The sequence below is a fragment of the Gymnoscopelus braueri genome, assembly GCF_963280865.1.
Source record: "Gymnoscopelus braueri genome assembly, chromosome: 21".
NCBI lineage: Eukaryota > Metazoa > Chordata > Actinopteri > Myctophiformes > Myctophidae > Gymnoscopelus > Gymnoscopelus braueri.
Window position 1 is genome coordinate 45,208,408 of NC_137623.1, and position 12,500 is coordinate 45,220,907.

A 12,500-nucleotide genomic window follows, 5' to 3' on the forward strand; every position below is an offset into this window, starting at 1 on the left:
TGACTTCCTGCAGTACCTCGTCTGCCCTCTGGGAGGCAACAGAGAGCTCCTGTTCTTTGACCACCAGCTCTTTAGAGAGTTGGTTCACTGACTGCTCTGCCTCCATCAGCTTAGACAGACCTATGCGCACACACGCACACACGCACACGCACGCACAAGCACACACAGTTCACCTGGTGTTGTTGCAGTATGTGAGGACAGACAGACAGACAGACAGACAGACAGACAGACAGACAGACAGACAGACAGACATACAGACAGACAGACAGGTACCTGTCTTCATGCGTTCAGCCAGTAGGTTGACCTGGGTGATCTTGTCAGTATAGATGACCTTGTAGCCACTGATGAAAGACAGGAAGGACTTGGGCGTCACGTACGTCTGACGCCGAAAACGCTCAAAATACTGCGTGCACGTCTCTGCTACCAGGTCCTGTGTACACACACACACACACACACACACACACACAGGATTGCATTACTATAGGCTACTCAACATTTTAGGACGCCAATTTTATGAATGTAATTTTCACAACTTTTTGCCATTTTTTACCATACGCCTAAAGCTGACAAATTGCAGATACAAGCTCATAGATTGGCTATTTTTCGGTGCATGACAGCAGCGCAAAACTGTGTACTGTATAATCAAGCTTTACCCTATATTTATAACACCTAAACCTATACCTCTAAATGTCTTAACCCTCACCCGAATCTTTTTCTAATTGTAACAACTCCCAAAATCTTTTTCAACCATGAAACAACAATTCTTTCTTTCTTGTGTTTCTTCTGCTGTTAGTTTGTTTTATGTTGTACTTTCCAAGTGTGCTAACAAGCACCCACAATTAGCGGAAATAAATAAATATCAATGACCTGGAACACTCCCATGGTAACCACAACACTCTGCTTCACTTCCTGTGAGCAGCGGAGGTCCTGGTACTGAGACAGGAAGTGATGCGATACAGCCACTAGAGCGTCACGAGGCCAGCGCTGGAACCAGTCCACCGTACAGCCAGATATCAACCCTGGAAACTAGAACCATAGCAAAGCATAACACAGCATATCATAACACAAGTACAGCATAGTGTTCAATGCAACCTCTGGGTTCTGGGGGCTTGGTTGGGAGACTAAAACACGGTCACCATCTTGGATTTTTCCATGGCCCTTAGAGAATATTTGTGCAAAATGTCATCCTTGTATCACAAAGTGAACGATTATGTCATTAATCTGCTGCACTAATAAGACAACAAGGAGCATCACCTCACCTTCAAGGCTCTGGTACGGAACTTGTCCCCGACCGGCGAAAAGCACAGGACAACGTGCAGGTTGCTACGGACGCGGGACAGGAAGTAGTCGTAGAGGTTCTCGGGGGTGGGGGGCCGGCGGGGGTGCTGTCGCTTCATGACGGGGATGAGTTCCTGAGTGATGTCATCGATCTCATCCCGAGCAAACAGGTTGGACACTTCACCACTAGACAACACGTTGTTCATGTACTCTAGAGGAGAGGAGAGGAGAGGAGAGGAGAGGAGAGGAGAGGAGAGGAGAGGAGAGGAGAGGAGAGGAGAGGAGAGGAGAGGAAATGTGTGGTATGTATTGTGTAACCACTTTTTTTTTTTTTTTTGTCAAATAGCAAAAATAGCTATCCACAAGCTCACAATGCCTTGTGACCTTTAACATTTTCGCCAAATATCTTTGGAGAATGTTCGCCTTTCATGACATGCCCAGCATAGCTCATATGTTTATTGTATAGAACCAATTATATCAAATCCTTAGTTGTATCAAAGTCAATATAGAGAAACTGACAGACAGACAGACAGACAGACAGACAGATTACACAATCACATACATTTCCTACATTGTTTTGGATTGTTTTAACTTGGTTTGGCGATGTAAATGTATGTTTTCTCATGCCAATAAAGCCTAATGGATTTAAATGAATTGAACTGACAGACAGACAGACAGACAGACAGACAGACAGACAGACAGACAGACAGACAGACAGACAGACAGACAGACAGACAGACAGGTACCTAGGAAAGCCTCCTCTTTGATGTGGTTGTCAGTGAACAGGAAGGTGACTCCTCTGCCCTGCTGTCCCGTCTGACGATACAGACTCCTCAGGTCCTCCAACAGGTTACTGCTGTTGTACGTCCTGACACACAAACACACACATAGACATAGACACACACATACACATACACACACACGCACACGCACACACACAGTTGTGTAGTGTGTAGTTGTACAAGTACAGTTGTATTACTGTACTTGTGAGGTTCGAAAGTCTGCACAAGTACAGTAGAATTTGAGACATAGACATTGTGAGAACCAATTTCAACAAGAAGAAAATGGTGTTTAAGTCAATGTTATGACTTTTTTATACTTAGTTGTGCACTGGTGTCGGGCACTGAAAAAGCCAATCTACGACTAACAAAGCATGGTGTGTGCACACAAAATGAAGTGGAAACCGAGCTACACTTCCTAACCGTCTGTCCATTGTACCAAGACATCAGAGACACATACTTCCCACAGATTACAACCACACAAGGAGATTTTGAAAACATGACCAATGACAAAAAACTCCCATATCTGCTGGGCGAAGTACAACAATGTGCAAACACAGCAGCAAGATTTGTGAGTTGCTGTGATAGGAAAAGGATATCAAAACGGAACACAACCACCCTAAAGACTAATCATTATGTATATTCCGGCACTATACCTGCACCCAGTGATCTTGGTACATAGAAATTGATCTATTGAAGATTCTGACTTTCAAATGTACATATTTTTTGTTTTGATTGTATTGCTGTATTGTTGTATTGTGCTTTCTGCTTTGGCAATGTAAACGTATGTTTTCTCATGCCAATAAAGCCCTTTGAATTGAATTGAATTGAATTGTGTGTGTGTGTGTGTGTGTGTGTGTGTGTGTGTGTGTGTGTGTGTGTGTGTGTGTGTGTGTGTGTGTGTGTGTGTGTGTGTGTGTGTGTGTGTGTGTGTGTGTGTGTGTGTGTGTGTGTGTGCATAAGTGCTTGCGCATACCTGGTCAGTGTGATCTGGAAGGTCTGGTATCCAGCGATGAATGAAGCCAGCGTTGTCAGACTCCGTTTCCCAGAACCCCCCACTCCCACCAGCAGGGCGTTTCCCTGAGGCGTACGCAGGATCCGGGAGATTCTCATCAGGTGTGTCATGGCGTCCTGGTATTGGACAGGACACCATTTGATTCAGTTCAGCTCACACTTTAAAGGGGTATTTCACTTTAAATCACTGCTGGGGTTGTTTTAACAACTACTCGGGCTTCAAAAACGTGAAAAAATGAATTAAAAAAACCCGGCCCATCACGCATTAGAAGGAAAATATCATTCACCAGAACCAAGAAAAGGAGCTCGGTATTTTTCGCCCGAAATTCGTCGCACATAAAACAATGAATTCGACCTAATGTTGTGTCAATCATGTTTACACACTGCCTCCGAAATTGTTGTCCGTGACCCACTCACAGCCATGCATAGCATTTTTTGTCTTAGTTCTACTGGATCTTTTCCCCACTAGTCCCTCCCTAAAGTCAACTTTTTTTTTGTTGACAAAAAATTGTCAATGTATTTAGTCAGCGTTTTAGTCATCATAGCTTAGTTTTTTTATTTAGTTTTCGTCAGTGAAAGAAGGTAGTCGACAAACATTTTTCGTCATAGTTTTAGTCGACGAAATTAACTGTGTCACCACTAAGATCTGAGACCAAAAGGAAACCACAACACCTGGTGGTGACGTCAGGAACCTCCTATCCACCTTCATGGTCCTGTCACATAAACTGATCGATCAATCAACACGATTGATTTGGACTGACTGCTGTACCTTAAAGAAAACCAGGTCCATGGCTCCGCCCCTCACAGCTTCATTATACTGTTGTTGAAACTCTGACAGACGCGCCGACAGAGAATCCAGCGACGTGACTGGCTCATACACCTGTCACTCAAAGTACAGAGGACAACAATAAGATGGATGGATCATGATGGATGGATGGATGGATAGATAGATGGATAAATAGATAGATAAGATACAGTAGATAGATATTATTATTGGGACCTTGGGAGCTTCCAGCTCTGCATCATCAGGCTCCGCCCCTGTCGCCTCGGGAACCGCAGCCAGGAAGTCAACAAAATAACTGTTCCACTGAGCGTGCTCAGTCAGAGATGGACCATGATCCTCTGCTGTGATCTGGAGAGAGGGTGTACTGTATGTATAAACATGTTGATGTCTCACGCACATACTGTGCAGTAGGTGGCCAGTGACTTTGACCAGTTTCACTTTCAAAACCTTTGCATCATGCATGTCACACAAGCAGAGTGCGAGTGAGAAGTTTGTTCATATAGAGTCCTATCCACAAATCCACATTATCAAAACCATTGGTGTTGTGTGCCGCATTCTGTTGTGTGACATGCATGATGCAAAGGTTTTGAAAGTGAAACTGGTCAAAGTCACTGGCCACCTACTGTACCTACACTTATACAGTAAAACATAGACATTCACAAGCGTGCGCACACACACACACACTCACACCACGTCATGACTACACACGTACCTTCTCCAGCATGGCAGTGAATGTGTGTGTGTCCGTGTCGTCCGTGAAGCGATCAGCGATGACTCTCTTACACTCATGATGGAACAGACCTGACAGAACCTCCCGATTCACACACACCTCTGATGTGACGGTCAGAATACCCTGCACGCACACACACACACACACACACACACACACACACACACACACACACACACACACACACACACACACACACACACACACACACACACACACACACACACACACACACACACACACTCACAGTCAGAATAGCCAGTACAACCATTAAGAGAGCAGACAGCAGATTAGCTATTAAAGGTCATTAATATTATTATTCATACCTGCCAGATACGACTCAGGTCTCTGAGGTTGAAAATGTAGTGGAACTTAGCTGGAGACGGTAACATCTATGAGAGAGAGAGAGAGAGAGAGAGAGAAAGACAGAGGGGGGGGGGGGGGGTGAAAGGGTGAAAGGAGAAAGACATTAGAAGTGATATTAACATGAATTTGCTTAAGAGGAACTTGTCATCTGTATTTCCTATAACTTTCATGATCTCTGATACTTATTCAAACAATCATCTGTTTCAATTCCATTCCATTCAATTCAATTCAAAGGAGCTTTATTGGCATGATAAAACATATGTTTACATTGCCAAAGCAAGTGTTGAAATAAAAACAATTTAAAAACAAAGTGTGAAAGAAAATGTAATGTATGTAAAGATTTTGGAAACAAAAAAAGCAGCACAGCAGCAATGTGTTTAAAGGTAGTTGCTCTGTTCATATGTAGAGTAGTTCTATGTCTGAAGTCAACTCGGGACAGATGTTTCTCATTTTCAATCAACTGTTATGTGTAATATTGTACAGATGTGGACAGGACCACAATGGAAACAAGCCCTCAGGGCTTTTTGTGATATCCTTTTAGCATTATTGCATAACTGAAGAATTCAATCAATCAAGTAATCAATCAATATACAGTACCTTGGCCTTGATAGCTTGCCAGACTCGCCTGGTGGTTGGTACCAGGGCTGCGGCTAGATCACACACCCCAGGAGAGAAGCCTCTCTCTGGGCAGAAGTATCCCTGGGCCAGGGTACGGAAGATCTTGTCGATGGAGGAGTTGGAGGGCAGGGTGCAGTTGAAGATGGAGAACTGCCTCTTCAGTCTCTGGGGAATGTCGTTCCGCCCCCCTCCTGGGTGGATCATCGCTGCCACCAACTGTTAAGAAAGCATATTCGCAATCACAAGTTTGCTATACATCAACTTTTAAAGATGGTTTGCTAATTTTATTTAGTTCTTTATATATTTTAATTGTAATATGAGGTGGTCAGGGGCGAGATTCAACAAGCCACCCAACATTTTCTCAATGACTTTAGTTAGTTTTGGTTAGTAAACACACAATACAGTTTCGGTTAGTTATTGCTTTTTTCTTCTTTTTTGTAAATGTTTAAATGTTTTATTTCAGTTAACAAAACAATCAATCAATCGTTGCACACTGAGCTTTGAAAATGACTGTCTGAAATGGAAGGTGGCTTGTCGACAGCGCCTGAAGACGTAATATCTCTACAAAGTGAACACACAAGCTTCAATCAGAGGTGAAAAGTGCCATGTGGAGGGAATGACGAGATCAAATTGTTGCATACTTAAATGAGCCATCACCCACCCCTTCAACGGAAGACTGTGGTTGTACTGGGCAGCTCCCATGGTGACCAATATTCCAGTTCTAAAAGTGAGTCCATCTTTACCTGTATGTCCACCACTGTGGTGAACTCCCCTGGACGATCCAAGCTATAGAACCCTCCCTGTTCCATCAGCTGACGCACAATCTCATTGGTTATCTGAGAGAGAGAGAGGGAACACATCGCATTGGTTATCTGAGAGAGAGGGAACACAGCTCATTGGTTATCTGAGAGAGAGAGGGAACACAGCTCAATGGTTATCTGAGAGAGAGGGAACAGCTCATTGGTTATCTGGGAGAGAGGGAACACATGTCATTGGTTATCTGGGAGAGAGGGAACAGCTCATTGGTTATCTGAGAGAGAGGGAACACAGCTCAATGGTTATCTGAGAGAGAGGGAACACATGTCATTGGTTATCTGGGAGAGAGGGAACACATGTCATTGTCTTATCTGAGAGAGAGGGAACAGCTCATTGGTTATCTGGGAGAGAGGGAACACATGTCATTGGTTATCTGGGAGAGAGGGAACAGCTCATTGGTTATCTGAGAGAGAGGGAACACATGTCATTGGTTATCTGGGAGAGAGGGAACACATGTCATTGGTTATCTGGGAGAGAGGGAACACAGCTCATTGGTTATCTGAGAGAGAGGGAACACAGCTCACTGGTTATCTGAGAGAGAGGGAACACATGTCATTGGTTATCTGAGAGAGAGAGAACACACATGTCATTGGTTATCTGAGAGAGAGGGAACACATGTCATTGGTTATCTGAGAGAGAGGGAACACATGTCATTGGTTATCTGAGAGAGAGGGAACACATGTCATTGGTTATCTGAGAGAGAGGGAACACAGCTCAATGGTTATCTGAGAGAGAGGGAACACATGTCATTGGTTATCTGAGAGAGAGGGAACACATGTCATTGGTTATCTGAGAGAGAGGGAACACATGTCATTGGTTATCTGAGAGAGAGGGAACACATGTCATTGGTTATCTGAGAGAGAGGGAACACATGTCATTGGTTATCTGAGAGAGAGGGAAACAGCTCACTGGATATCTGAGAGAGAGAGAGAGAGAGAGAGAGAGAGAGAGAGAGAGAGAGGGGTTATTTGAGAGAGAGTGAGAGAGAGAGAGAGAGAGAGAGAGAGAGAGAGAGAGAGAGAGAGAGAGAGAGAGAGAGAGAGAGAGAGAGAGAGAGAGAGAGAGAGAGAGAGAGGGACAAATCAATGTCATTAGATATTTGAGAGAGAGGGACAAATGTCATTGGATATTTGAGAGAGAGGGACAAATGTCATTGGATATTTGAGAGAGAGGGACAAATGTCATTGGATATGTGAGAGAGAGGGACACATTTCATTTGAGAGAGAGGGACAAATGTCATTGGATATTTGAGAGAATCAGCAGTCCCATCAACATAAAAGTTAGTGACAAATAAAACCGTCTTGATTCTTGAAAATGTCCTTTTCTTAATAAATTATTCAGATATAAATATCAGTATCAATGTAAGAAAATAAGCCAAACATAACCCAAAAATAAATAAAAGTTGAAGAAGGAGCAAAATAGGAGAAAGGCAGATCTAACAAACATGGAGTGTGTCTTACCTGGTCTCCCCACTCATTAATAACAGGCATGTTGATGTCATCAATAAACACGGTCATCTTACGTCCAGCTGGTGGACCGTAGGTAGAACCCATCCTCTTGTCTGGAACATTGAACACAACCAAACACAACCAAACAGAGATTAGATGACATTTATTAAAAAAATATTGGTAATTGATCATTTAATGAAGTAAATAATTGATTAATAATCAATCCCTATTGTGTGCATGTCATCATAGTCGAAAAGTTTCAAAACGTCTGCTATCTTCACTATTTTTGCACAACACCACTGTGTGACAATTAAGTATAAAATAATACAGAAGTGGTTGATTGATTCATTGATATACAGCATAAACAAAAATCATAATATAAAAAATATACACTTGTCGATTATTTGATTAATTTAAAAAGTAATAGATAGCCCTATATAAGATCAGATGAGACAGCATGAAATAAGTTGAGATGAGACAGGAAAGATAAAAGGATATGAGAGGACTTTAGAGATGGGTTGGGACGTAGGTTACAAGAAGTTTCACCTATGTAGCTCTCTACGGTTCTCTGGAACATGCAGGGCAGGGTGGCTGAGGAGAAGTTGACCCTCTTAGTGAGGTGGACCTCTGGGTTAAACTTACTGGTGTAGCCCTGGGGACAGGCAGGTGCGTTTAGGATTACACCTGCATTAGCATTTACATTAACCTAATGTAGGCCAATATAGACTCTAGTGACAGCAGCCATACTGTATATTGGAAATAAATTGGGCCTCTTCCTTATTGTCAAAGGTCTTACCAATTGTACCAATCACGACCACACCACATGGTGTAGCAGAGTGTTTCCAGTGAGACAACATGCACAGTATCAGCACCCTGACTCTGTTTGACCAGAATGGATCAAAGCCTTCATTAGTATCATTGGTAAGACCTGTGAAGGAAGTAAGGAAGAGGCCCAATGTCTGTCCAATATGGCTGCTGTGCATAGAGCCTATTATTGTATTGCCACATTTTATACAACAACGTTCAGCTTACATTGGCAGATTTGGCACAACGTGTAGTGTGATGAGAGGAGGAGAGATACACCTTATTTATATCCGAAGGGAAATGAAGGTGTTACAGCAGCATGAATAAAATAAAATGTACGAAACAATATAAAAAAACAATACTCAACAATACACTAAACACCTTCACAACCGTACACATACCTGTATACACTCCTAACCACAAACAACCACAAACATCAAACTCACACACATTCCAGTTGCTCACGTGTGTAACTCCCAGTGGTGTAAAGTAAGTACATTTACTCAAGTACTGTACTTAAGTACAATTTTTAGGTATTTTTACTATTTACTATTACCAATTTTCTATACTTTTACTTCTACTCAACTACATCTCAGAGGCAAATATTGTACTTTTACTCCACTACAATTATTTGAAAACTTTAGTTACTAGTTACTTTGCAGATATAAATGATTATATTATAAAACATACATTAACCACTTCAGCCCTATTTTGAAAATAGCAGATCTACAACCTCACAACGCGTCGCATGGCGACGCGTTGTGAGCTTGTAGATCTGCTATGTTCAAACATTTTAGTACTTTTACTTTTAATTAAGTATATTTTGATGCCAATACTTTTGTACTTTTACTCAAGTAACATTTTGAACACAGGCTTTTTACTTGTAACAGAGTATTTTTATATTGTGGTATTGCTACTTTTACTTAAGTAAAATATCTGAGTACTTATTCCACCACTGGTAACTCAACAACAACAGTTGTTACATCTGTTCCACAATTGGATGAACAGTACAGGATTTCTGAATACAAAAGGAGGGAGATCTCCTACATTGTACAGTCTGATGGCTGTTAAAAGTGTCAACGCAACATTCAACAACTAATGTAGAACTGCCTCTCTTTCTCCATCTCCATCTTTTCCCTGTATTCCTTTCACTCACGTTGATCATGACCGTTTTCGCCGTCCCCTGTTCTCCGATCAGCAGAACGGCCTTCCCCTGCTTCACGATGGTGTGGATGAGGAAGTCCGTCCGCACGTTGTCCACGTTGGGGACCAGGATGGAGGAGTAGTCTGGGACCTGGTCTCTGGGGTACATGTAGTCTGGGACCTGCAACGAAAAACAGTGACGGCAAATGGCCAAAGGCCGGAATTCCAGGTGAGATTTCTTTCCTCCCTTTGTTGCAGCTGGGATCTGCCAGCAGGTTCTGTTACATAAACAGTTATGTTACATAACATAGGGGTGGCCATAGCTGAGTGGTTATTGAGCCCGCCTAGGGAGCCAGAGGCCCTGGTTGCCCCAGGTACGATTCCAGGCCACGCCAGCATATGTGTCGATGAAATGAAATTTGTCCCTGAGCAAGACTCTTAACCCCTAATTGCTCACAGGCCCTCATTGGAAACAAGCCCGCAAGGACTTTCATGAACGTCCTGTTAAAAGGAATTATCCTTTATCCTAACCACCGCTTCCTGTATCATTATAAATAGATGAATGAAATTTTAAAAAGTACCAAAAATGGTGGCACTTACATAATTCTTTGACATAATTATTCGTACCCTGTTGGACCAGTGCTCCCAGGATCCCTGCTCGTTGACGGTGAACTCAAAGACAGTTTGTCCATCCTCAGCCTGAGGCAAGTCCAGCGTTGAGCAGCCCTTTAAATAACATGAATGCAACATGAGCACAATGTTAAAGCAATGTTATCCATTTGTATCCTAAAAAGCAGGATTAAGTGTATATACCTTTAAAACGGCCTCCATCTTGTCTCTGTCCTCCAGCTCCAGCAGCGCTCCCAGAGACCACATGAGCGCCAGGACGAAAAGACGACCCACGTCTCCATGACAACCCTGCCTCTCCTCTGACCCAGGCAACAGGCCCTGAATGCACACAATAATACAAATAAAAATACAAATAATACTATAAAAATAATCATAATCTTCAACATCATCATCATCATCATCATCATCGACATAGATGAACACCAACGGCAGCCAGTCCTGGGGTTTGATTACAAGCATTGATGGGTGATAATCTATATCTATTTTACTATTAAATATAGATTTACACAAAGTGAATTATTCCCAAACTAAATATTGAAATTTGTGTTGATGCTGTAATCTACTGTATTCTGCTGTACACTCTCCTGAAATCTACTGTACTCTATGACTCCTGTCTATTAATGGTATTGTAATGCCCCCCCCCCCCCCCCATTCAATTAGTCTGTTTATCCATATGACTGTCAGCTAAATAACTGGAGAATGGAAGCGTGAGTTTTCATGAAACCTTAATGGGAATGATCAAGACATTTTGGGTTATATCATAACCTGGTATGCATTTACCTTTTGCGTTGAAACAGTCAAAGAATAATATACCTGTAGCAGGTCAATGGTCTGTTTGATGTACATACACTCCAGGACGTGCATCTTAGGAGACACAGCAGTGGACACGAAATTCAACAGGTCCTGGAAGAGACATCAGTGTACCATTGAGCCCAGTGGTTCCTTTTCTTTTCTGGATCCAGGGCCCACTTGAGAATCTCGCAAGTGTTTGCCCACCCATCTACACGGCACCCGAATAGTGGTCAGATGGGCGTGCATTTTCGAAGCATGTTTATTTAAAACGAGATTCAAGATTCAAGATGACTTTGTCTTTTTTTTTATCGGCTATATGGGGTTGAAGTGGTCAAAATGATTTGAATGTTAAATTAACATTTTTTTCCTCTGGACCCGCTGGAACCACCCAAGCACCCCTGGGGGTCCCTGGACCCCACTTTGAGAACCACTGCATTAAGCAATTCTCCTCTCCTCTCTTCTTACCTGGTAGCAGCAGTTGAAGCAGTCTGTCAGTGCGTGTGCCTGGCTCGTGGGCAGCGTCAGCAGCCAGGCCTGTAGGATGGGTTTCCATCCCAGCACAGAGGAGCTCATGAACACCATGCCGTTGCGAGACACCGTGGCCGGGGAGGCGTTGTCGATGTTGTGGGGCTCAAACACCACCTGGAAGCAGACCCACCATCTGTTTATAAGGTTACTAGGTTTGGGGTTGCCTCACACACATCTGTAACAGTTACAGTAGTAGTTGTATAATAAACTTCATAATAAACTTTATTTGTACACCACTTTTCAATACAAGTTCACAAAGTGCTTCACAGACATAAAAACAACAAATTAAAGAAAAAAGAAAGAAAAATAAATAAATAATCAGAAGGAAAGCAAAAACTAGCTGCCCATTCCTCTAGTTAAAAGCCTTTATAGAAAACTTCTTCCTTCCTTCTTTTTTATAACAGTTTTAAACGTAGGCAACTGAGGTAGCCAGTCTCATTTCCAGTGGACGGTTATTCCACAAACGTGGAGCCCAGTGTTGCCAGATTTTGTGAGAGAAACAAGTAGACATGTCTACAAAAAAAAGCCCAAAAGAAGCGACTAGGTCACATGATCACACACACACAGGGGGTCCCCAGCAAAATGACTATAGTATCCAAATCTGTTGAACCACTTTAATCATACTGTACATCGGCTATTTGAAATTGGCTGACCTACAAGCAACACGCTGTGAGCTTGTAGATCTGAAAAACATTTTTAATCACAGATCCTGTCTCTAGCACTAAATATTTTCAGTTGGGGGTCCACTCCACGGCTAAATACATATTAAT

At 42.5% G+C, this 12,500-nt stretch overlaps 1 protein-coding gene across 1 annotated transcript in view; it reads right to left on the minus strand.

The window, feature by feature from the left end:
• The window catches only part of dnah5l (dynein, axonemal, heavy chain 5 like), a gene marked incomplete at its 5' end in the record, with an annotated part of 132,302 nt that overhangs the window by 23,693 nt on the left and 96,109 nt on the right, over nucleotides 1–12,500 (minus strand). Inside the window, 19 exon segments of the mRNA XM_080417549.1 lie at nucleotides 1–120; nucleotides 274–430; nucleotides 868–1,026; nucleotides 1,260–1,489; nucleotides 2,025–2,146; nucleotides 3,034–3,188; nucleotides 3,841–3,951; nucleotides 4,072–4,203; nucleotides 4,568–4,708; nucleotides 4,912–4,977; nucleotides 5,549–5,785; nucleotides 6,313–6,405; nucleotides 7,846–7,946; nucleotides 8,380–8,485; nucleotides 9,794–9,961; nucleotides 10,408–10,506; nucleotides 10,594–10,728; nucleotides 11,224–11,313; nucleotides 11,668–11,844. The exon segment at nucleotides 1–120 is cut by the window's left edge and continues 26 nt beyond it. Coding sequence (XP_080273675.1) covers nucleotides 1–120; nucleotides 274–430; nucleotides 868–1,026; nucleotides 1,260–1,489; nucleotides 2,025–2,146; nucleotides 3,034–3,188; nucleotides 3,841–3,951; nucleotides 4,072–4,203; nucleotides 4,568–4,708; nucleotides 4,912–4,977; nucleotides 5,549–5,785; nucleotides 6,313–6,405; nucleotides 7,846–7,946; nucleotides 8,380–8,485; nucleotides 9,794–9,961; nucleotides 10,408–10,506; nucleotides 10,594–10,728; nucleotides 11,224–11,313; nucleotides 11,668–11,844 — 2,599 coding nt within the window.